This window comes from Schistocerca nitens, chromosome 5 (assembly GCF_023898315.1).
Source record: "Schistocerca nitens isolate TAMUIC-IGC-003100 chromosome 5, iqSchNite1.1, whole genome shotgun sequence".
NCBI classification, from domain to species: Eukaryota; Metazoa; Arthropoda; class Insecta; order Orthoptera; family Acrididae; genus Schistocerca; species Schistocerca nitens.
Window position 1 is genome coordinate 100,459,321 of NC_064618.1, and position 24,589 is coordinate 100,483,909.

General features: G+C 38.3%; 1 protein-coding gene across 1 annotated transcript in view; it reads right to left on the reverse strand.

Moving 5' to 3' along the window:
• The window catches only part of LOC126259366 (peroxisomal acyl-coenzyme A oxidase 3-like), a 290,296-nt gene that overhangs the window by 11,983 nt on the left and 253,724 nt on the right, over positions 1-24,589 (reverse strand). Inside the window, exon 12 of the mRNA XM_049956106.1 lies at positions 2,153-2,288. Coding sequence (XP_049812063.1) covers positions 2,153-2,288 — 136 coding nt within the window. The remainder of the gene's footprint in view (positions 1-2,152; positions 2,289-24,589) is intronic.

The window sequence follows — 24,589 nt, forward strand, 5'->3', positions numbered from 1 at the left end:
TGTAAAATCTTTCTTTATTTCTAGTATTGTACTGGTGGAAATCTGAATAAGTGTTTGGGTGCAGTCTTTTCACAAGCAATATGGCTTTTAGAATGTATGTGTTTATAACAGTTAACACCTCTGTTTTTGGAAACAAGTTGCGACAAGATTCCCTATATTTTGCTCCACAGATTATTCTCACACCCCTTTTTTGAAGAATGAGTAGCTTATCTAGATTAGCTTTGGTTGTTGCCTCCCAAATTTCAATACCATAGTTCAAGTGAGAGGAGAAAAGAGTGTGGTATGCAGTCTTTAGGACTATGGTGTCTCTACAGAACTTGCTAATAGTACTGATTGCAAATATATTTTTTGACAGCTTAGTTGCTAGAGAGTCAATATGTGTGTCCCATTTCAGGTTGCTTTGGATTGTTATGCCAAGGAATTTTACACTAGACTCTTTCTTTAACAATTCGTTGCCCATGTGTAATTTTATTTCATTATTCAAACTACTTTTGTTAAACTCCATCAAACATGTTTTACTGGTGCTTACATTTAAGTGGCTTTCATTAAAAAACTGAACAATTTCTTTTGTCACATTATTACACTCGGCCTCTACTTTTGACCTGCTGCCACAAAAATAGATTTCACATCTTAACTGAACCGAGTCATGAGTCCCATCCTAGCAATGCCAGTACTGCTTTAATTAGTTCACACACAGATGACTCACACATTCATGGAAGTACTGGCTGAAGCAGCTTCTAGCTGGTATTGTCACGTTACTTGCTGTGAATATTACAAATTTTTATTTAAAAAACAACAGTAAAATATGTATAAACTATAATTTGTATGTATTACATCTGTAATAGGGGATTCAGTCTTGGGTCACCTTACTATGCCCAAAGGGAGAAGTTGTTCAGGCACAAAAAATATATGATGACGAACAGTGGTACAACACACCTGGAAAATGAGTCAGTAAATGATGATGGTGTAGATTTCTTGTATTAAAAAATATTTTTAAATTCTTCCACAGTCACAAATGCACATTGATTTTTCCCCCACACGTTGGGGAAAAAAGATACTTGTGGAAGAGCTGCAGCTGTGGTTCAGAGAGATAGCCTAGATACCTGTCACAAGTAATTGTCAGGCTCCTGTTTGCTGCAATACAAAATCACAATGCACTGAAGGAACATACAGTTTACAAAGTTTTGGTGAAGATCAACTGGGCAGTTATATGAGATGTCGATCGTTTTTCAGTTTCATACTGCTGACTTAATATTCACCATTTGTTCACTTCAGTTCCATTTCCATCCATGCAACAAAGGCCTGAGGATCACATAAATATATAGATAACCATATTAAATAGGAAACAATTTCCTAATATTATGCAAAATATTATTTATTTTATCACAAATAAGCTTTCAGTTTCTTAGTGCAAACACTAATAAATGACACATTATTTACACAGAAGATACAAAAAATGATGACATATAGTGTGTTTATGAAGGAAAGTATTATATTTCTTTGTATATCTTATCCTTGCTATCCCTTGGCCTCTCAATCCCCTGTCTGTTTGTACAGCCACTACAGACACCAGCCACGACTACTGCTCACTGCAGTCTGATCTCAGCACCTAAAAATGATGGTGGCCATGTGTACATGAGTAATGAATGTGTGAATGTCTGTGTGGTTTTCTAAATCTGACAAATAACTTTTTTTTTGTGTGGCTGTCGGCCTGTCAGAGCCTCCTCTTTATGGAGAACAGCAATTTACCCTAACTCATACTGCTGTCATTCCAAATTATATTAGTTGTATTGGCAAGTCTCCTATATGTGAAATCAATCATTTATGTATTTACATAATGAGATAATAAAAGTTTGATCAATTCTGCATTGCTGAAACTGGTTATGATTGTTATCATATTATGTGACTGTGTCTAAAATAAAAGGAAGTGTATAATACATTGATCACTCTTCATCAGAGACAGAACATACATTTCCAGTTACAGAACAATTTGCAAATGGAAGTTCAGAAAAAGGATCTAAGACTCTGAGTCATCAGATGATGTGTGACTGACTCTGATTTCACAATGTAAGGACATCAGAGGCAGAACCCCGTTCTTACTATCTAAACATGAGACTGAAAAACGTTTCACTGAAAGTGACTTGTGCCTTACCTTGATAAAGAACTGTTGTGTGTTTCTCTAAGCTCCATGTTCCATACAAGGAACACAGTTTTGTTAGGGCTTCCCTGAGTGCAGGTTCAACACTGTCTGATGAAGCATAGGCCCAAAACTTTGAAAGAATAAAATGCTGTAACACAAGAATTTTTACTGCATTGAGGATCAAAGAAAAACAAAATGAACATCTAGTACACAATACATACACATATTTGAAATGCCCATGTTTAGAAAAAAAGGAAGGGGTCATGAGAATGTGACTTACACTTGTTTTACAATGGTTGAGCTAAAGTGCTTCATCTACATCTACATCTATACTCCGCGAGCCACCTTACGGTGTGTGGCGGAGGGTACTTATTGTACCACCATCTGATCCCCCCTTCCCTGTTCCATTCACGAATGGTGCGTGGGAAGAACGACTGCTTGTAAGTCTCCGTATTTGCTCTAATTTCTCGGATCTTTTCGTTGTGATCATTACGCGAGATATATGTGGGCGGTAGTAATATGTTGCCCATCTCTTCCCGGAATGTGCTCTCTCGTAATTTCGATAATAAACCTCTCCGTATTGCGTAACGCCTTTCTTGAAGTGTCCGCCACTGGAGCTTGTTCAGCATCTCCGTAACGCTCTCGTGCTGACATGTCCCCATGACGAATCGCGCTGCTTTTCGCTGGATCATGTCTATCTCTTCTATTAATCCAACCTGGCTTTTGGTAAGGAGCTTAATCCTGACATCATTTCTACACATAGAAGATGTTGTAAATGTTGACTGAAATAATATTAAAATTTGAACAGATGTAAAATCATTGTTACTATTTCTAAGTAAAGAATTTACTGATTTAAATAATTTCTCTTTTCCTGGTTTGCATTATTGATAATTTTTTTCGTACTGTGATCATGTTGTCTAATTGTAATTTACAATGGCTATCAATTTCATTACTAAATGATTTTAAGATCTTTCATAATGAAGAAGATTATTTAACTCATGTCCATAAACAACTGTTTCCAATGAAAGCAGTACTGCAATGGTATACAAAAAAGAAACAGAATCCTGTTAAATGTTACATGAATGACAGAAAGCAATGTGTATCAATTCCATGTCAGTCGCATAACTATAGGCACTCATAATTTGAAGCAATCAGACATGGTGTGCCATAGGATTCAATTTTGGGTTCCCTGCTATTTCTGATGAGCAGAAACAATCTCCAACTTGTGGTTTGAGAAGACACAAATTTTGTTCTTTTTTGAAAATGATATAAGACAGAAATAAAAAGTAGGTAGTAGCAGTTCCCTAACTGAGAAGGCAGTTAATGAGATTTTCAAGATCACCACCAGATGCTCCCCCCCCCCCATGAACCATGGAGCTTGCCGTTGGTGGGGAAGCTTGCGTGCCTCAGCGATACAGATGGCCGTACCATAGGTGCAACCACAACGCAGGGGTATCTGTTGAGAGGCCAGACAAACATGTGGTTCCTGAAGAGGGGCAGCAGCCTTTTCAGTAGTTGCAGGGGCAACAGTCTGGATGATTGACTGATCTGGCCTTGTAACATTAACCAAAACGGCCTTGCTGTGCTGGTACTGCGAACGGCTGAAAGCAAGGGGAAACTACAGCCGTAATTTTTCCCGAGGACATGCAGCTTTACTGTATGATTAAATGATGATGGCGTCCTCTTGGGTAAAATATTCCGGAGGTAAAATAGTCCCCCATTCGGATCTCCGGGCGGGAACTACTCAAGAGGACGTCGTTATCAGGAGAAAGAAAACTGGTATTCTACGGATCGGAGCGTGGAATGTCAGATCCCTTAATCGGGCAGGTAGGTTAGAAAATTTAAAAAGGGAAATGGATAGGTTAAAGTTAGATATAGTGGGAATTAGTGAAGTTCGGTGGCAGGAGGAACAAGACTTTTGGTCAGGTGATTACAGGGTTATAAATACAAAATCAAATAGGGGTAATGCAGGAGTAGGTTTAATAATGAATAAAAAAATAGGAGTGCGGGTAAGCTACTACAAACAGCATAGTGAACGAATTATTGTGGCCAAGATAGACACAAAGCCCATGCCTATTACAGTAGTACAAGTTTATATGCCAACTAGCTCTGCAGATGATGAAGAAATTGATGAAATGTATGACAAGATAAAAGAAATTATTCAGGTAGTGAAGAGAGAAAAAAAAATTTAATAGTCATGGGTGACTGGAATTCGTCAGTAGGAAAAGGGAGAGAAGGAAGCATAGTAGGTGAATACGAATTGGGGGGAAGAAATGAAAGAGGAAGCCGCCTTGTAGAATTTTGCACAGAGCATAACTTAATCATAGCTAACATTTGGTTCAAGAATCATAAAAGAAGGTTGTATACCTGGAAGAATCCTGGAGATACTAAAAGGTATCAGATAGATTATATAATGGTAAGACAGAGATTTAGGAACCTCGTTTTAAATTGTAAGACATTTCCAGGGGCAGATGTGGATTCTGACCACAATCTATTGGTTATGAACTGCAGATTGAAACTGAAGAAACTGCAAAAAGGTGGGAATTTATGGAGATGGGACCGGGATAAACTGAAAGAACCAGAGGTTGTAGAGAGTTTCAGGGAGAGCATAAGGGAACAATTGACAGGAATGGGGGAAAGAAATACAGTAGAAGAAGAATGGGTAGCTCTGAGGGATGAAGTAGTGAACGCAGCAGAGGATCAAGTAGGTAAAAAGACGAGGGCTAATAGAAATCCTTGGGTAACAGAAGAAATATTGAATTTAATTGATCAAAGGAGAAAATATAAAAATGCAGTAAATGAAGCAGGCAAAAAGGAATACAAACGTCTCAAAAATGAGATCGACAGGAAGTGCAAAATGGCTAAGCAGGGATGGCTAGAGGACAAATGTAAGGAAGTAGAGGCTTGTCTCACTAGCGGTAAGATAGATACTGCCTACAGGAAAATTAAAGAGACCTTTGGAGAGAAGAGAACCACTTGTATGAATATCAAGAGCTCAGATGGCAACCCAGTTCTAAGCAAAGAAGGGAAGGCAGAAAGGTGGAAGGAGTATATAGAGGGTTTATACAAGGGCGATGTACTTGAGGACAATATTATGGAAATGGAAGAGGATGTAGATGAAGATGAAATGGGAGATAAGATACTGCGTGAAGAGTTTGACAGAGCACTGTAAGACCTGAGTCGAAACAAGGCCCCGGAAGTAGACAACATTCCATTAGAACTACTGATGGCCTTGGGATAACCAGTCATGACAAAACTCTACCATCTGGTGAGCAAGATGTATGAGACAGGCGAAATACCCACAGACTTCAAGAAGAATATAATAATTCCAATCCCAAAGAAAGCAGGTGTTGACAGATGTGAAAATTACCGAACTATCAGTTTAATAAGTCACAGCTGCAAAATACTAACGCGAATTCTTTACAGACGAATGGAAAAACTGGTAGAAGCGGACCTCGGGGAAGATCAGTTGGGATTCCGTAGAAATGTTGGAACATGTGAGGCAATACTAACCTTACGACTTATCTTAGAAGAAAGATTAAGAAAAGGCAAACCTACGTTTCTAGCATTTGTAGACTTAGAGAAAGCTTTTGACAACGTTAACTGGAATACTCTCTTTCAAATTCTGAAGGTGACAGGGGTAAAATACAGGGAGCGAAAGGCTATTTACAATTTGTACAGAAACCAGATGGCAGTTATAAGAGTCGAGGGGCATGAAAGGGAAGCAGTGGTTGGGAAAGGAGTGAGACAGGGTTGTAGCCTCTCCCCGATGTTATTCAATCTGTATATTGAGCAAGCAGTAAAGGAAACAAAAGAAAAATTTGGAGTAGGTATTAAAATTCATGGAGAAGAAGTAAAAACTTTGAGGTTCGCTGATGACATTGTAATTCTGTCAGAGACAGCAAAGGACTTGGAAGAGCAGTTGAACGGAATGGACAGTGTCTTGAAAGAAGGATATAAGATGAACATCAACAAAAGCAAAACGAGGATAATGGAATGTAGTCAAATTAAATCGGGTGATGCTGAGGGGATTAGATTAGGAAATGAGACACTTAAAGTAGTAAAGGAGTTTTGCTATTTAGGGAGCAAAATAACTGATGATGATTGAAGTAGAGAGGATATAAAATGTAGACACTGGCAATGGCAAGGAAATCGTTTCTGAAGAAGAGAAATTTGTTAACATTGAGTATAGATTTAAGTGTCAGGAAGTCGTTTCTGAAAGTATTTGTATGGAGTGTAGCCATGTATGGAAGTGAAACATGGACGATAAATAGTTTGCACAAGAAGAGAATAGGAGCTTTCGAAATGTGGTGCTACAGAAGAATGCTGAAGATAAGGTGGGTAGATCACGTAACTAATGAGGAGGTATTGAATAGGATTGGGGAGAAGAGAAGTTTGTGGCACAACTTGACTAGAAGAAGGGATCGGTTGGTAGGACATGTTTTGAGGCATCAAGGAATCACAAATTTAGCATTGGAGGGCAGCGTGGAGGGTAAAAATTGTAGAGGGAGACCAAGAGATCAATACACTAAGCAGATTCAGAAGGATGTAGGTTGCAGTGGGTACTGGGAGATGAAGAAGCTTGCACAGGATAGAGTAGCATGGAGAGCTGCATCAAACCAGTCTCAGGACTGAAGACCACAACAACAACAACAACAACAACAACCAGATGCTTCAAGGCATGTGGATTATCATTGAATTTTTGGTAAAAATCAGTACATACAGTTCAGTACCTCTCACAGAGCTTCACAGAATAAGTTTTCAAATAATGAAAGACAAGAAGTAGAAAGTGTCAAGTTTTTCGGAAGACATACAGGTCACAACTTTAATTAGAAAACGCATTGCCTTAGAATTAACAAAGTGCATTTGTTCAGCTATGTTTGCAGTATGCATGATTACTACTATAGGTGAGTTAAAAATGAATAAACTAGTTTATTCTGCATATTTCCATTCACTAATGACAGGCTTGCCACAAGTTTACCCATGCAAAATTCCCCGATATTTCTCTAATTTCCAGACATGTTTTAGCATTTTTCCGTGACAAATTCTGAGATCTCAAGGGTAAGAAAAGACGTAAATTGGAAAAAAAGTAAAGACTTCTGTGTTTCTAAACATGTCATTAACCTTCTAGTTCTGAATGAACTGCAAGTTGTCTCCTTTACGGGATTTATGATCTGAAGGGTTAATAAACAGGTAAGTTGTATAAATGAAAGCACTTTTAGATGAAGAATTTCTGTTTTTATTAATGAGTTAACTCTAACTTTGAATTAACAGAAATACCGAAACTACTAACACTAAATGAGAAAAAATTGAGACCAAAACATTTTACTCAAGAACTTTTCTTCTCTTATTGTCAGCTTACTTTTTTAGTTGCTTTATTCAATTTTTAAATGCACAATCATAATTTAAAACAACTTTTATAGCAGAACCCCATATTTAATTACGATTTATCACTCCAAATCTGATACATTATATTGAATACTTTGATTTTAAGATGCTTATATTAAGATCGTGTGATAGCTTCCATCAATGCTTTTAAAGGTAAAAGATATTTTCCAAGGAATAAAACCTTTTCAACATATGTGATGGCATCAAATCATCATAAAAATTGTTTGAATCACAGTTCAAGAATTTAATATGAACAGAAAACTGTTCATCATATTAAAATCAATAACAAATTTGAAGTTTTGCCTTTTCAGTAGGTGTTACAATATGTGGACATTCAGTAATTTTCAGCAAATTAGGTGACATTTTCAGTCTTTTCATGCAAAATTCAAACAAATTTTAAGCTGTGAGAAAACACACGGCATCTACAAAATATGCAGCCAAAGGATTCAGGCATTATATTTAGTCTAAAATGATGAAGTCTGTATTTTTACATCACTGCAGTCCCAATAATTACCATCTGGGACTGGAGGACTAAGCAAATGGAACAACTAGATACGAGTGCTAAAGTAATATAACAAGACATACAGTACATGTAAAAATAACAAAAGTACATTTCTTCATCCTTTGTATACAAGTGTAATCACATATTTTATTAGGTGCAGGAATAGGAAATTTAAAATTTGTACTTGAAGTTAACTTTCAGCAAATACTGAATGTTTACTTGCCCAACATGATACGCAATGTATCTTACAAGTTGTTAAAGATGAAAATAAGAACCTTTAAGAACAATTCAGATCATAGCTATAGTACACATCCTTGTAACGCATTTCTGGAAATGACAAGTCACCTAAGCAAAAATAATACTGGTTTACTACTATCTCATTTTTAAGTTCTGTCTCAAAACATATAAGTAATTTTTAAAATGATGGTCTGAGGACAAATATTGCAGCAGAGATGACATCAAAAATTGTTCTTCAGAATATATCTTTCTTTCCACAGAGGATTATCAGTTGCCACGCACACTCCTGACAGATTAGAAGTGGCTGTTGGGTTAGAACACAAACCTACACTCTTGCACAGAACTCCAACCGAATTTGGAAACTTCAGATAGGTACTGACAGACTGAAGCAGTGATGCGGGTAATGGCACATACCAGAAAAGGCTATGAACTAAGAGGTTTATTCACAAAACAGTTGTGAAGCTTCTTCACAACTGATGGAAGTGGAATAACAAATGTTTTAAGATGTGGTAATGAGGCGTCCTGTGAAGCAATAAAATGATGATCAGAAGTACTGATGCCTAGAAATGAATATGTTGATCTTATTCATGAAGGAAACTGCGATTCAAACAAATCCCAAAAAATGATTGATGCAAACAAGGAAGTACTCTATTTGCAGAGGCATATAAATACGAGCTCCCTGCAAGACGAGCATTTCACATCACTTGAATTAAAACAAAGTGTGACATAGTAGGCATAAATACTATGTATAAATGGACAAGTGAAAAGTTCGAAAACAAAAGAAGTCTAGTATTAAAACTGTAGCTGAAAATGAATTTCTCATAATTGGTGATTCCATGTTGAAAAATGTTGTAGTGCCAACCTGTGAAGTTGAAGTCCGTCCAGGAATTATGCCCCATCAGCTCAAAAACTATTTTAAAAACATTACAAATTCAAGAGAAAACATCTAAAAAGAAGTGAACAAAAATTACAAAGCTGTTTTTATCCATGTTGGGACAAATTCCCTCCGAGGATACAGCGGAGACAAAATTAAAATAAAAAAATATAATCCGATCAGCCAGAAAAATTTACCCTGCTTCCAGGATAGTGATCAGTGGAATCATAAACAGGAGGTCGGTGAGTGACAGTTATATCTATCGAATCAGTTGCAGTATTAATGAGTGTTGTGACAGACTAGGTGCTATATTTATAAACTCAAATAAGTTTTTGGGCAACGAATGTCTAGCCAAGGATGGACTGCATTTGAAAGGACTAGGATTGATGACCTTCAGCAAAATGTTTATGGATGTTTGTAAAATCATTAAAACTAAGGGAAACTAATATTTACTGGAAGGGATGTAAAAGAAAAATGCCTCTTAGCTGAAAAGAAAACTGCTAAAGGGGGTCTACAAAAATGTATGCTTAATACTATTAAAACAAGCAAAAATTCTTATTTGATGCAATGGAATATAAATGGCTTGAAATCTAAATCTTCCAGCAGCATAAGCTACAAACTTGATGAGTTATAAATTCTTCTCTCAGAATGTAAAAACATAAAAATTATTTGTTTAAATGAACACTTGGTTAGCTCTAATGCAATAAACATTTTAAATAAAACTGAATATTTCAATGTTGCAAGCAGCTATTGCAGGGAGAAAAAAATCTCATGGAGGTTGCTGCATACTCCTGGACTCTTCTGTAAGTTATGAAGTGAAAACATATTTTAATTGTTTAAATGAAGATTGTATATTTGAAAGCTGTTGTGTAGAGCTTAAAGACCTTAATATGTTAATCATTTCAATTTACAGAATTCCAGAAAGGGCTTTAGTCACACCATTCCTCTCGAAAATTCCAGTGTTTGCTAGATAAACTAAAGAAAGAAATAGCAACAGAATTAAATATAAACACTGCAAATGACAATAAAGAATGAACAACATTTATTGATTCAATTAAAAAGTCTGGTTTTAAACTAAATTTTTTGGAGTTCACCAGAGAAAATATTCACTCAGCAACATGCACTGACAACATGATAACAAATTACAACTTTGATAATGTATAGATTTAGGACTTTCTGATCACTCAGCCTTGTTTTTCTCACTGCCATAAACTGACAAAAACAAAAATTAAGCAACTATGGCATTCGGGGGCAACCAGGTGAATGGGTAAAATCATACTTGTGCAACCGCAAGCAGTATGTATAATTAGGAAACTCGTACCAAACAGAAACCAAATCCATCAACTATGGAGTGCCGCAGGGTTCGGTAATGGGGCCATTGTTATTTAATGTGTTTGTTAATGATATAGGTGTTGAGTAGGAAGAAATGAAAATATTGTATGCTGATGACATGACAATACTAAATAGTGACCAAAATATGGAACAGCTTGAGAGAAGAGCATACATATCTGCAAATGTCTCAGCTCAATGGCTGTTGGAAAATGAACTGGTTATAAATCTAAAAAAGACTATGTATGCAGTGTTTAAAAACAAGGAAAAGGCTGTAGACATGGATTTAGAGGTTGATGGAACAAGGCTGGAAGAAGTAGAATCTGCTAGATTCTTAGGTATTCTTGTGGATAATGAACTGAAATGGAAAAAACATATTAATAATGTCTGTAAGAAACTGAGCTCTGTCATATTCTTAATGATGCAGCTATCACAGTATTCAGACAAGAATCTTCTGTGTACAGTGTATCATGAACTTTTCGAACCGTACTTACAGTATGGAGTGACTGTGTGGGGAAACTCAAACAAACAAGAGACAAAACGAGTGTTCACATTACAAAAAAAAGCAATTAGGACCATTTTAAGAAGAAAGACCTCTGAAACGTGCAGAAACTGTTTCAAGAATTTAGGTATCTTAACTTTTTCATCATTGTATATTTACAAAACAATAATGTATATCACAAAAGGTAGTGAGGACTGGATTACAAATGCTAGTGTACACACCCACAATACAAGAAGGAAGAATGAAGTACGGAGCATACCCCACCGACTGGCAATGCTAGAAAAAGGACCCCAGTACTCTGGCATCAGACTACTAAGAAGGCTGCCCAAAAACCTGCAAGACAGTGTACTTCACAATGACTTTCCAAAGAAACTTAAAGACTATCTCATTGAAAAAGAGTTTTACAGTGTTGCAGAATACTCATGCCATTAAATTTGTATATATTGTTACTCATTATCAGTGATGTAAAAATGTAAGCTAAAGGTGTAGAAAAATAAGTGATAAAGAATGTTAATACTTTGACATGTCCTATATTACACGTACATTTACTGTACACAATGTAATCTTACAGGATCAAATAAAATTCAATTCAATTCAATTCACAAACATAATATAAGAAAAACATATATCAAAAGAAGTTTCAATAAAACAAATATTGAAATAGTCTGTGAGAAACTAAGTAAAGGTAAGTGGTGTTTCGAGGATGGTGCTTCAACAAATGAAAACTTTACTACATTCTTTAACAGTTTTCTTGAAGTGAAGTACAACAAAGATCCTGATTTTGTAAAATATGTTAGGAACTATAAAACTATGTTTTAAAAAGTTGTGAAAGCTCCAAAACAAATGACAAATAACAAATTCATTCTAGGGCAGAAAAATAAAACAAGGGCAGTAGGGTCTGTAGTTAAGTCTGAATTAAGTGTCCGAAATTACAAACAAGACATATCACAAATCAAACTTAATGAAAAATCCATTGTAAATCCAGCTAAAATATCTGAGTGCTTCAATGAGTACTTCATAAATTAAGCAAAATCTGATTTAGACATAGCAAATTATGAGCAGAAAGTAAATAGTTTTGGGTTAAAAGGCAATGCCAGTGAATATCTTAAAAATTCAACACAGTATCAGCAAAATTTGTTGAAAATGTCATACTCTCCTTAAAAGACAAAACCTCTGCTGGCTGGGATGGGATACCCAGAAAAGCAATTAAAAAAGTTTACAACATAATAGCTCATCCTCTCTCTCTCTCATAATAAACAAATCATTTGAGGAAGGTTACTTCCCCGATCTCTTGAAATACACAGCAGTAAAACCATTGTTTAAAAATGGTTCAAAAGATGATATGGGAAATTATCGCCCCATTTCTATACTATCTGTCATATCAAAAATATTTGAAAAAAATTGCTGCTTTACAGATACAAAGCTTCATCACACAGAATGATATCATTTCAAATAACCAATTTGGCTTCCAACAAGGCAAAAACACAGTTGATGCGATAAATGAGTTTATTGAAAAAATTACTTCATCACTAGATAGGAAAGCTAAGGAGATTAAGAGATACCATCAAACTACAGACCGATTTCACTTTTCCAGCATTCTCAAAAATTTTAGAAAAATTAAAGTACAGGCAGCTTCTCAACCATCTGACCACAAATAACATACTATTAAGAACACAGTTTGGATTTCTGAAGGGTTCTGATATCGAGAAGGCTATTTACACCTACAATGAAAATGTACTTACTTCATTAAATAACAAATTACAAGCAGCATGTATTTGCTGTGATTTGTCAAAGGCATTTGATTGTGTGAACCACAACATCCTTTTAAATAAATTAGAATTCTATGGTGTCATGGGCAGTGCTGCGAAATGGTTCACAATTCAGAACTGGTAAGAGGTTTCCACCCAGCATATGCATAAAGCATGAAGAAGAGCAGATAGAAGAGGTTGGCAGTCTTAAATTCTTGGGACTACAACTTGATAATAAATTCAGTTGGGAGGAGCACACCACAGAACTGCAGAAATGCTGTAACAAATCTGTATTTGCAATTCAAGTGTTAGCAGACATAAAAATGAAAAAGCTTGCATACTTTGCCTACTTTAATACCATAATGTCATATGGTATAATATTTTGGGGTAACTCTTCAAGTCAAACAAAAGTTTTCAGAGTCCAAAAGCATGTAATATGTATTATTTGTGGAGTAAATTCATGGACGTCATGTAGAAACCTCTTCAGAGAAAGGGGTATACTAACTAGTGCCTCTCAGTATATTTACTCCTTAATGAAATTTGTCCTAAATAATATATCTCTTTTTCCAACAAACAGCTCAGTTCATACATACAATACCAGGAACAAAAATGATCTGCAGAAGGACTTAAAAGCACTTACTTTAGTTCAAAAAGGGGTCCACTATTCAGGAACACTCATTTTCAATAATTTGCCAGCAAACAAAAAAAAAATTTAGTTAGAAATAAAGACCAGTTTAAAAGGAGCCTGAAAGACTTACTAGTGGCCAACTCCTTCTACTCCATTGACGAATTTTTTAATAGAAACAAATTATGTATTTTATATACTCATATTATTAGTATTGTTATTTCAGCTTTTTTTTTTTTTTTTTTTTTAAATAAGAGACATGTTCCATATCCACAAGGATCTCCTCAGTACAGATCTATGGAATGAAAAACTAATCTAATCTAATCTAAAAGGCCGCAGGAATATTCTGTGAGCTTACAAAAGCATTCAGCTCTGTAAACCATGCCCTGATGCTTTGCAAATTCAGCAGGTATGGAATAAGGGATATTGCTTTGAAATGGTTTGAATCATATCTCTTGGAGAGGAAAAAAGTATTAATCACATCAAATGGAGTAGATTACTTCTCTGAATGAAAAACTGTGTCACAAGGTGTTCCTCAAGGCTCAATTCTTGGACCCACTCCTGTTCTATGCAAATTACTTGCCTCTCAATCTATATACTCATTTAACTTTGTTTGAAGATAATACTTCTGCCCTAATTGAAAATGAAAAGTCTGACAATATACCAGAAGGTGTCATGAAAACTTGGAAATATGGTTCAGTCTAAATGGCTTAAGGCTAAACATTTCAAAATCCCACAGGATGAGTTTTAAAACCACACAGTCAAAAACTGAAGAAATCTGTATCACTCACAACAATCCAAAAAATGGAAAAACTTGACTCAGTCAGGTACCTAGGAATAAACTTATACAGAAATTTGAGTAGGAATTCTCATATGGAATATCTAGAAAATAAATTACACAGTCTTGCATTTTCAATGGAAATTTTAGCCTGTGCCACTGATATGGCCACCAGGAAAATAGCATACTATATCTACTTCAAATCAGTAATTCAATATGGCATAATTTGCTGGGGAAACTCGAGAAACGTTACACGAATTTTAGAGTTGTGAAAAAGAATCATTCACAACATGTGCTCTGCACAGCCGAGGGCATCATGTCGACCATTCTTTAAAGACCTAAAAATATTAACTATCCCCTCTTTATACATCTTTGAGGTGGTTCTTTTCCTATGCAGCAGAGCTCATCTATTAAAAAAAAAAAAATCATTTTGAACACACAAGACGTAAAGAAAACTTTATGCTCATGCCTCATCACTTAAAACTGCATGCTTGGATTCCTCAGCTTATAGCCATGAAAATTCACAATGCAATAAAAGGGTGAGACATAATGAATATGAAGATAAATATTTTAAAAAGTAAATTGCATAATTTTCTAATTGAATGATGCTACTACTCTGTGGAAGATTTCATGAAGGACGAAGTGATGATTTGAGCTGGATCCCTAAAATGGAATAAAAATTTGTGATAGTTATAGTAGATGCAAATACTGTAAGTTTGAAAATTTTTAAATAAGTGAATTCTCCACAAAGTATTATTGTAGGTGTGACAAAATTTCAAATAAGCTAATTGTAACCTTGACATGTCTCCTGTACATCAGCTATATGTACGAAATTGTGTACGTTATGAGATGAATGAAACACATTTCACATGGCTTGAAATACTTTTTGGCATCACGTTGTGTCACACATTTTGTGAGGAATTTCTTCATGAATTTTCTTTTCTTTGTGTGCAGTCTAATTCTTATAAGCTGCATGGATTGTTATGGGCTCTTTACTATGGTCAAGATTCTGCCACTAAATATTACAAGGGGGTTTAGAAAAAAATGGACACAAACTAGAGTGTATAAGGTCTTTTCCGTCACCTTCTTCATTAGGTTTCATACCTTGGTAACACCTTCATCCTACAGTATTGGAATGAAATTTACAGGCAAGATAATGCATCAGACCAGACAAACATAAAAGAAATATGTTGTATAACATTAAAGTTGCAAAAATAAGAACAGCACAGTGGTACATTTAATGACTTTTCTCTGCCAAATAATAATACTCTGTATTCTGTCAAACAAACAATTCAAATCAATCAATGAAAACCAGTCAAAACCCCTTGTGAGAGAAGCAATCTCTTTATCAATTCCACTCAATACAGTGGCCCTTTCGGTTGGTATCCATGACTTTTTGGCCACTAGTTCTTTAATTTACTGGACAATGGACCTCTTCCATCTAGCTCTCTCTGCTTCTTCACCTTCCCACGTTGCTTCTGCCTTAAAGCCTCACCATACCCATATGTAGAATGTGGTAGTCCAGAATCATTCTCTTGTTAATGTCAATCTTGAAGATACTGCCAGCTGATTTCAGACTATCATATACTTGATGTATGACTAGAAGTGACTTGTTTCTTGGTTGACTATCATACACTCTTTTTTAATGGGAAAACCTTGCTCTACAAAGGCTTGACCATGGCTCAGAATGAGAACCTTTTGAAGAAAGCTATACAACTGCTAACAGGTGGTATCACCATCCAATAAGTCTCTCCAAAAGTGATCAGTTCTCATCTCAGTCCTCTTCAGTTTGTACAGAGATCCAAAATTACCTCCTTATCACGAATTTGCACGAAATCTTTCTCAACTTTATCACAGTTTTTAACACTTATCCAATTCTGTGAAGAGAATTTCTGCAAGGCTTTCAAGATTCTGGCCTTGCTAGTTCTTGGGCCACTATTTATCACAACTGGATCACAAACGCTTATGTATCTACAAATGCCCTACTTCAAAGGTGACTTTAGAAGGTTTGAGCACATCTTGATCAGAAATGTCCCTGCACTGAGTCCTGAAAGTTAAAATATCTCTGCAGGCACTTTTACTTTTCTGAGTTCAGAACATACAGCATGACCTAGGTTCATGACTTTTGAAGGATTAAGACCAGCTTTATTATCAAATTTATATCACACACTGATTTTGTTACAGATAATACTTCAGCCTTAACAACTAAGGACATCACATCAGCAAGTAGAGATGACAAAGCATTGTACAGGAAAGGTGCTATGGGAGTCCACACATTGGAATTCCCTCAAAAAGGGCATGAACTACCCTGAAACAAAGCTAAAAAAATTATTATTAGAGGGCAGCAGAGGATCTTCGAGGTACTTTTCCAGCTGTAAATGTCTGTTTTAATTTTGTGCTCCTTTACTTTGTCTGCATGAGTCTTTAGAAAGGGAACGAGTTTTACACCCCTGTCAGCTGTATCCTCATTTTCGAGCCAGCACATGGAGAAAAATTTTTTAGGGAAGGGAAGATTTTTAGGTTTATTAAATCTTTTATAATCAGCTCTTCTTGCAGGTACATTATTCAACACATTATAAATTGGTCTAAGAAAATGTGCAATGAATGCCCTTTCTTTTGTGTGCCACTCTGCTGGCAAGATTTCCCAGCTCATCCGATGTTCTTGTTCTCCTTGCTTATGTTTTAAAGCATTATTGGAATACCCTTTTAATTGCCTAATACATCAGCAAAATGGCAGGGTAAAAAAACAACGCAGTCACTGAAAATAAAATCCCATTAAGTCAGTGAGATGCTGTGCAGTCTTTAAGTGTCTAGGCATCACTTAACAGTCGTAGCACTTCACTTACCGAAGACTGATGAGAAAGACGAATGTCTGCTGTCTACTTCACCATCGCAAATGCCTTGGAGTGCTTAGGTCCTTGCACATGACTGGTTATGGCACCCTTCCCCATGTTGCTGAGAGCAAAAGAGTTGCTGCATACTGTGCAATATGCCTGAAATTCTGATATCTTGTGGGCCTTGATGCCCTCAAACCTCCTGTCATTCAGCCATTCAGCATTGAATTTCATCTTGCTTGGTTTTGCCATGATATACTACAAGAACACTGTGGCAGTTGCCTCATGACTGAGGATGGAAATTTGTTTGTTGACAACACTCCTGCAACAATTTTAAGTTGATGCCCCCTTGAAGGCCAGATACAGTTTGTTGACAACTCTCCTGCAACAATTTTAAGTTGATGCCCCCTCGAAGGCAAGATACAGTTTGTTGACAACACTCCTGCAACAATTTTAAGTTGATGCCCCCTAAAAGGCAAGATCCACACAAAAGAAGGATTTTCCCAATGAGCGATGGATCTTTCCGGCGGATTCTTTGATACCTGCCTGTGTGTTTGTGGAGAGACTGTATCCGCGGAATGCCAGAATAAAATATTCACAGCATCCCTTACGCTTCATAAATGGTCTGAGTTATGAAAATGAAGAGCATGGAAATATTTGAATATTTTTCTTCATGACAAGCATGTGGAATTTTCTTATCTACTGCATTATATGAGTAACTGTAGACTAGTGTAATGGAATGATGTAATTTTTTTTACATCTTTAATAGTTGCTGAAAGAAGAATTAGTGAACAAGATAATTACGAAATCAAACATTTGTTTTTATACCAAAAATGTGTTTTTTTATATAAACTTCTGATCTGAATTGACCAAAGTTCCTCATTTAATAAACTACTGTTTCAGGATTCTACCACAGCTGCAAGTGAATAAGGAAGTTAGTGTGGTGACATTGTACAAACTCCACTCTTTTGTGCCCAAGGAAGTAAATTTTAGCAAGCAAACAAGAATACTGCAGCTGTTACTAAAAATTTGCCATTTCCAAATGAGTGATTTTCAAGAGATAGCAAGTTTTAGTTGATACAAATATAGTGAAGGGGCTGGGCCAATGACACATAAAAAAAAGTAAAACTGTACTGTGAAACACCTTTTTTTGTGAAAACTAACACATGAACATTGCACAAACAAGAATGTAAAAAATAGGGTTTACAAAGAGATGGTTGAAAAATTTCTGGACTTATTCCAGTTTTGGACCACAGTGTATTTATAAAAACCAAGCTACAAAATTTGAAAGGAAGTTTCAGAAAAAAAATTCTTCATTTGAGTGACCATATTGTCTATAGCTGCTTTAGACTAATTGAAGGTATTTTAAATCCACGTTTGCAACTACAGTACAAGAAACAATAGTACCAAATAAGGAAATATCTAAAAAAGCTTGCCGGCAAATGCCATTTCCTGATGTGAGCAAAAATCTTAAGTACTAACATAAATGCCTTTTGTAGCAAACTGTTTTTAGATGGAGAAAGCAAGCCAAATGTGTTTCATGTAGATTACTGATGTTAATTTATGTCAATAAAACAAACTACATTTGGTGGCAAAAATACACAATCCCTTGGAGTCACAACGTGGATTTAAAATACCTTCACCGATATCAGAAATAACCAAAGGAAAAAGTAGGCCTCTTGAAAGAATTGTATAAGGTGGGAAAATTTGTGTAAACCAACTGCCAATAAAATGGTGGTTCTACTATGTTCATTATTGTTGATTATTACCCACAGTGTAATATTTTACAGGCACTGTGCGATTTTTCTTTCAAGAAATATATGAGTACATACTGTGCAAAGTACCAGTAACTGCCCCAATTTTCTTCTTATCATCCGTACTTTCTAATATAGAAACTACTTTTGAAGTGCCAAAATGTACTATAATAAATAAAATTTCTATAAAATGCCACACTGTACAATGTACTTGCAGTGAGGTAGTCACAAATCCTGAAATCCATCGCCTTAGATCTCTGGCCTGACAAGGAGCACCACAGTCCTGGGTCCATGGATAAACCACAAAAATCTGCCATGATGTGCCATACGCAAACAGACCCAGCCTGCGGGCAGATCAGTGAGACTAGATCTGACGGGCAGGGCCAGCACATTAGTGGGAAACAGTGGGCTTCAGATCGGCAGCCCCAATCCATTAGAGATACCCACAGAAATGGCCTGCTGTTTTGGCCCTTCACGAAAATCCACTCATGTGGCCAACTATTCATGACAGCATGTTGATGAAATGAGACTGCAGTGATCAATCCATGCAACAAATAACTTGTGTGAATCAATAATAATGAGAATAAATCAAACAGTGGAAAATCCAGGATGGAATGTAACAATATTGTGAAAAGGAAAGTTTCCACTTACCATATAGTAGAGATGCTGACTCAGATGGGCACAACAAAAAAAGATTGCCACAAATAAAGCTTTCAGCCAGTAAGCCCTTCATCAGTAATAGACACACACACACACACACACACACACACACACACACTCAAACAACTGTAACACACACTCGACAGCAGTCCCAGGCTACTGAAGCAAAACTGCGAGCAGCAGCACCAGTGCATAATGGGAGTGCAGACTGCATGGGAGTAAGGAGGAGGCTGGGGCAGGAAGGGGGAGGGACAGTAGGGTGGGGTGGTGGACAGTGCAGTGCTGCTGGCGAGTGCACAGGGACGAGGTGAAGAGAGGGTAGGGCAGCTGTGTGCAGTCAGGAAGTTAGACAGAGGGCAAGGGAAAGGGGGAGGAGGGGGGTGGGATGGGTAGCAGAAAAGGAGAGAAGTAAAAGGACTCAATGTGATGGTAGAATGAGGGCTGTGTACTGCTGGAATGGGAACAGGGAAGAGGGAAGAGGCTGGATGGGTAAGGACAATGACTAATGAAGGTTGAGGCCAGGAGGGTAACAGGAAGTGCAACTCAGAAAAGCTGCTGGTGGTGGGAAGGATCCATATGGCACAGGCTGTGAAGCAGTCACTGAAATGAAGGACGTCATGTTTGGCAGCGTGCTCAGCAACAGGGTGGTCCACTTGTTTCTAACCCACAGTTTGTTGGTGTCCATTCACGCAGACAAACAGCTAGTTGGTTGTCATGCCCACATAGAATGCAGCATAGTGGTTGCACCTTAGCTTGTAGATCACATGACTGGTTTCACAGGTAACCCTGCCTTTGATGGGATATGTGATGTTTGTGACTGGACCAGAATAGGTGATGGTGGGAGGATGTACAGGACAAGTTTTGCATCTAGTTCAATTACAGGGGTAAGAGGTTCACAGCAGGGCAATATATTTTGCAGGTTTGGTAAACGGTGGAATACTGCTGTGGGACGGGTGGAATGGATAGCCGGCAGGACATTTCTCATTTCAGAATATGGCAAGAGGTAGTTGAAACACTGGTGGAGAATGTAATTCAGTTGCTCCAGTCCTGGATGGTACTGAGATATGAGGGGAATGTTCCTCTGTGGCTGGATGGTGGGACTTTGAGTGGTGGTGGGAGAGTGGAAAGATAAGGCACAGGAGATTTGTTTTTCTACAAGGTTGGCAGGATAATTAAGGTCTGTGAAGGCTTCACTGAGACCCTCAGTATATCTCGAGAGGGACTGCTGGTCACTACACACGCGATGACCATGGGTGGCTAGGCTGTATCGAAGGGACTTCTTGGTACAGAACAGGTGGCAGCTGTCAAAGTGGACATATTGCTGGTGGTTGTTAGATTTGATATGGAGACAGGTACTGATGTGGCCATCTAGGAAGGTGGCTTGTTGGGTTGAGCAGGACCAGGTAAAGCAGGGGGAGAAGTAGTTGAGGTTCTGGAGGAATGTGGATAGGGTGTCCTCACCCTTGATCCAGATTGCAAAGATGTCATCAATGAATCTGAACCAGGTGAGGGATTTAGGATTCTAGGTGTTAAGGAAGGATTCCTCTAGATGGCCCATGAATAGCTTGGCATAAGACAGTGCCTTGCAGGTGCCAACAGCTGTACCTCAGATTTGTTTGTAGGTAATGCCTTCAAAAGAGAAGTAATTGTGGGTGAGGATATATTTGGTCATGGGGACTAGGGAGGTGGTTGTTGGTTCGGAATCCATCAGGTGTTGGGTAAGGTAGTGTTCAATAGCGGTAAGGCCGTGGGTGTTAGGGATGTCAGTGTAAAGGGAGGGGGCATCAATAGTGACAAGGGCACTGTGTTGTAACCAGACAGGAAGTGTGGAGAGCTGGTAGAGGAAATGGTTGGTATCTTTTATATAGGAGGGTAGGTTCCGGGTAATAGGTTGAAGGTGTTTGTCTATGAGAGAAGGGATTCTCTCAGTGAGGGCACAGTAACTGGTCACAATGGGGCATCCTGGATGGTTCGGTTTATGGACTTTAGGAAGCATGTAGAAGGTAGGAGTGTGGGGAGTGGTAGGGGTGAGCAGAGAGATGGAGTCCAGGGAGAGGTTCTGGTATGGGCCTAAGGATTTGCGGAGTGACTGGAGATTGTGCTGGATTTCTGGGATGGGGTCACTGTGGCAAGGATTGTAGATGGATATATCTGACAAGTGGGGGAGTCCTGCCAGGTAATCTTTGCAGTTCAAAACAACAGTGGTGGAACCTTTGTCTGCAGGTAAGATTATAAGGTCAGGATCAGTTTTTAGAGGGTGGACTGTGGTTATTTCTGTGGATGTAAGGTTAGTTTGCATGTTGAGGAAGTTGGGAAAAATGGTGAGACAAGGTTTTAGGTTAAGAAATTCTGGAAAGTTAACAGTAGGTGATTTGGGACAGTGGGGTTGGATCATGGTTGGATGGAGGAGTGAACTGAGTTAGGTAGGGTTCAATATTGGTCTTTGGTTGAGTTTGATTGGTAGGGTTGGTGGTGTAAAAGTGTTTCCACTGTAGGGACCAGGAGAAGAAAAAAAGGTCTTTAACAAGTTCTGCATGATTGAATTTGGGAGTGGGCAAAAGTTGAGGCCTTTGGAAAGGACTGATATTTCTGTGGGGCTAAGGCTTTTCGAGGAAAGGTTCAGGACTGTGTTTTGGGTCTGTTTAAGCTTTAAATTCTGTGTAGTGGTGGGAGGGAGTCTTGAAGGGTGGGGTAAATGTAGTACGTCTGTGAGACTAGGTTTGTCAGCTATGAGGGGACATGGAGGAGGTTTGGATGTTTTGTAGAGATGGTGGACAGTGGTACTCCAAGGTGGGAGTAGGAAGTGAGCAGGGTGTAGAGCTTTTTGAGGTGGCATTGTGCATGTTGCTCTAGTTCCTGGATGGCAAGGGTTTCAATGTGTGCTATGGGTTCCAGCCATTTGTGACTGCATAGTACGAGAATTTTGCAGATGGAGGGAAGGTACTGCAAGGAGGTTTGGGCTTGGCCAATATGGTTTTGCAGGACTATGTTGGTGAGGGCTAAGGGCTGGCAGAATCTGAACAGGAGGCAGTCATTGCGGAAGGAGGGGTGGCAGCCAGAGATGGATAATTTAATGGTAAGACCATTTGGGGGAATTCCATGAGCCAAGCAACAATACATGAACAATATGTGGGACGGGGTTCCGGCTAGGGATACGGAAACTTTCCTGTATTGATGCAGATGGAAGGAGCAAGGGTCCATGGTGGTGGAAAAAATGCGAAAAATTACTTAAATAATGTAGAAATATGTCGAAAAAATTCGCAAAAATACACCCAAATATTTGTGAAAAACCACAAGAAAGATGAAATGGATACAAAAGGGAGAAACAAATGAGATCTGAGGGAGTTGATGATAATGAAAGGTGAGAACTTGCTAAAATTGGTGTGAGGTCACAATGAGATCAAAGAAAAGATATAAATAATAAAAAAATATGTATATTTTACTGTGGGTAGCAGGTCTGAGGGTGGATAGGTATGAAGAAGGGGAATGACAGATGTGAGTGGATGAGGTGGAATTAGTGAGTATGAACTGGGATAGAACAGTGAAAGAGTTGGGGGTGGGGAGGGTTCGTAGGATGAGATACAAGACTGTGGGGCACCAGAAAGGTGTGGGAAATAACAAGTGAAAATATGGGAGAGTGACACAGGAAGAGCGATCAATTAGAAGGTATAGAACTAATGACATTGGCGGGAGCAAAATGCGACATAAGATGCTGCACCAACAGTCAGCATGGCAGCATGTTCTTGTAGCCGTCTGTTGTGCGCGGTCAAGACAGTTGAAGCAGTGTAGCTCGTAAGTAGAGCGTGCAGTGTAGTTTGTAAGGTGACAACACAAACACAAGAAACAAGAGAAAGATAGGCGGACATTGAGTATAGTGATGCATTAGAAAATAGTAACAAAGGAAAAGAGCACTGGGTTAGGATGAAAGAAAAGCTATCAGGCAAAAATCAAACAATGAAAAATCCAGGATGGAATGTAAAACATATTGTGAAAAGGAAAGTTCCACTCACCATATAGGAGAGATGCTGAGTCACGGATAGGCACAACTAAAAGACTGCCACAAATAAAGCTTTTGGCAAGTTAGCCCTTCATCAAAAATAGACAACACACACACACACACACACACACACACTCTTTCAGGCAACTGAAGCCACACTGCGAGCAACAGCACCTGTGCATGACGAGAGTGGTGACTGGGTGAGGGTAAGGAGGAGACTGGGGAGAGGAGGGGGAGGGATAGTAGGGTAGCAGTGGCAGACAGTGCAGTGCAGCTGGGAAGCATGCAGGGACAATGTGGAGAGAGGGTAAGGCAGCTATGTGAAGTCGAGAGGTTAGATGTAGGTAAGGGGAGAGGTGAGGAGTGGGTAGGGGGTAGGAGAAAATAAGAGAAGTAAAAAGACAGTGTGTGATGCTGAAATGATTTCTGTGTAGTGCTGGAATGGAAACAGGGAAGTCACTGGATGAGTGGGGACAATGACTAACAAAGGTTGAGGCCAGGAGGGTTATAGGAATGTAACAGCTCTCGAAGACCAACACCTGCAATCTATTACCTGGACCCTACCCTCCTATATAAAAAATACCACCCGTTTCCTCCACCGACTCTCCACAGTTTCTGTCCCTTTACCACACGGTGCCCTCCTTGTCATTATTAATGCCACCTCCCTTTATACTAACATCCCTAATACCCATGGCCTTACTGCTATTGAACACTACCTTTCCCAATCCCCGACAGATTCCATACCAACAACCTCGTTCCTAGTCTTCATGACAAACTATATCGTCAACCACAATTACTTCTCCTTTGAAGGCATTACCTACAAACAAATCCAAGGTATGGCTAAGAACACCCACATGGCACCATCCTATGCCAATCTATTCATGGGCCAACTAGAGGAATCCTTCCTAAACACTAAGAATCATAAACCCCTCACCTGGTTGAGATTCACTGAAGACAACTTTGCAATCTGGATTGACAGTGAGGACACGCTATCCACATTCCTCCGGAACCTCAACAACTTCTCAACTTCTTCCCCATTCACTTCAGCTGGTCGTACTCAGCCCAACAGGCCACTTTCCTATATGATGACCTCCATCTCAAAGATGGCTACATCAGTACCTCCACTCATATCAAACCTACTAACCACCATCAAAACATCCACTTTGACAGCTGCCACCATTTCCATACCAAAAAGTCCCTTCCATATAGCCTAGCCACCCA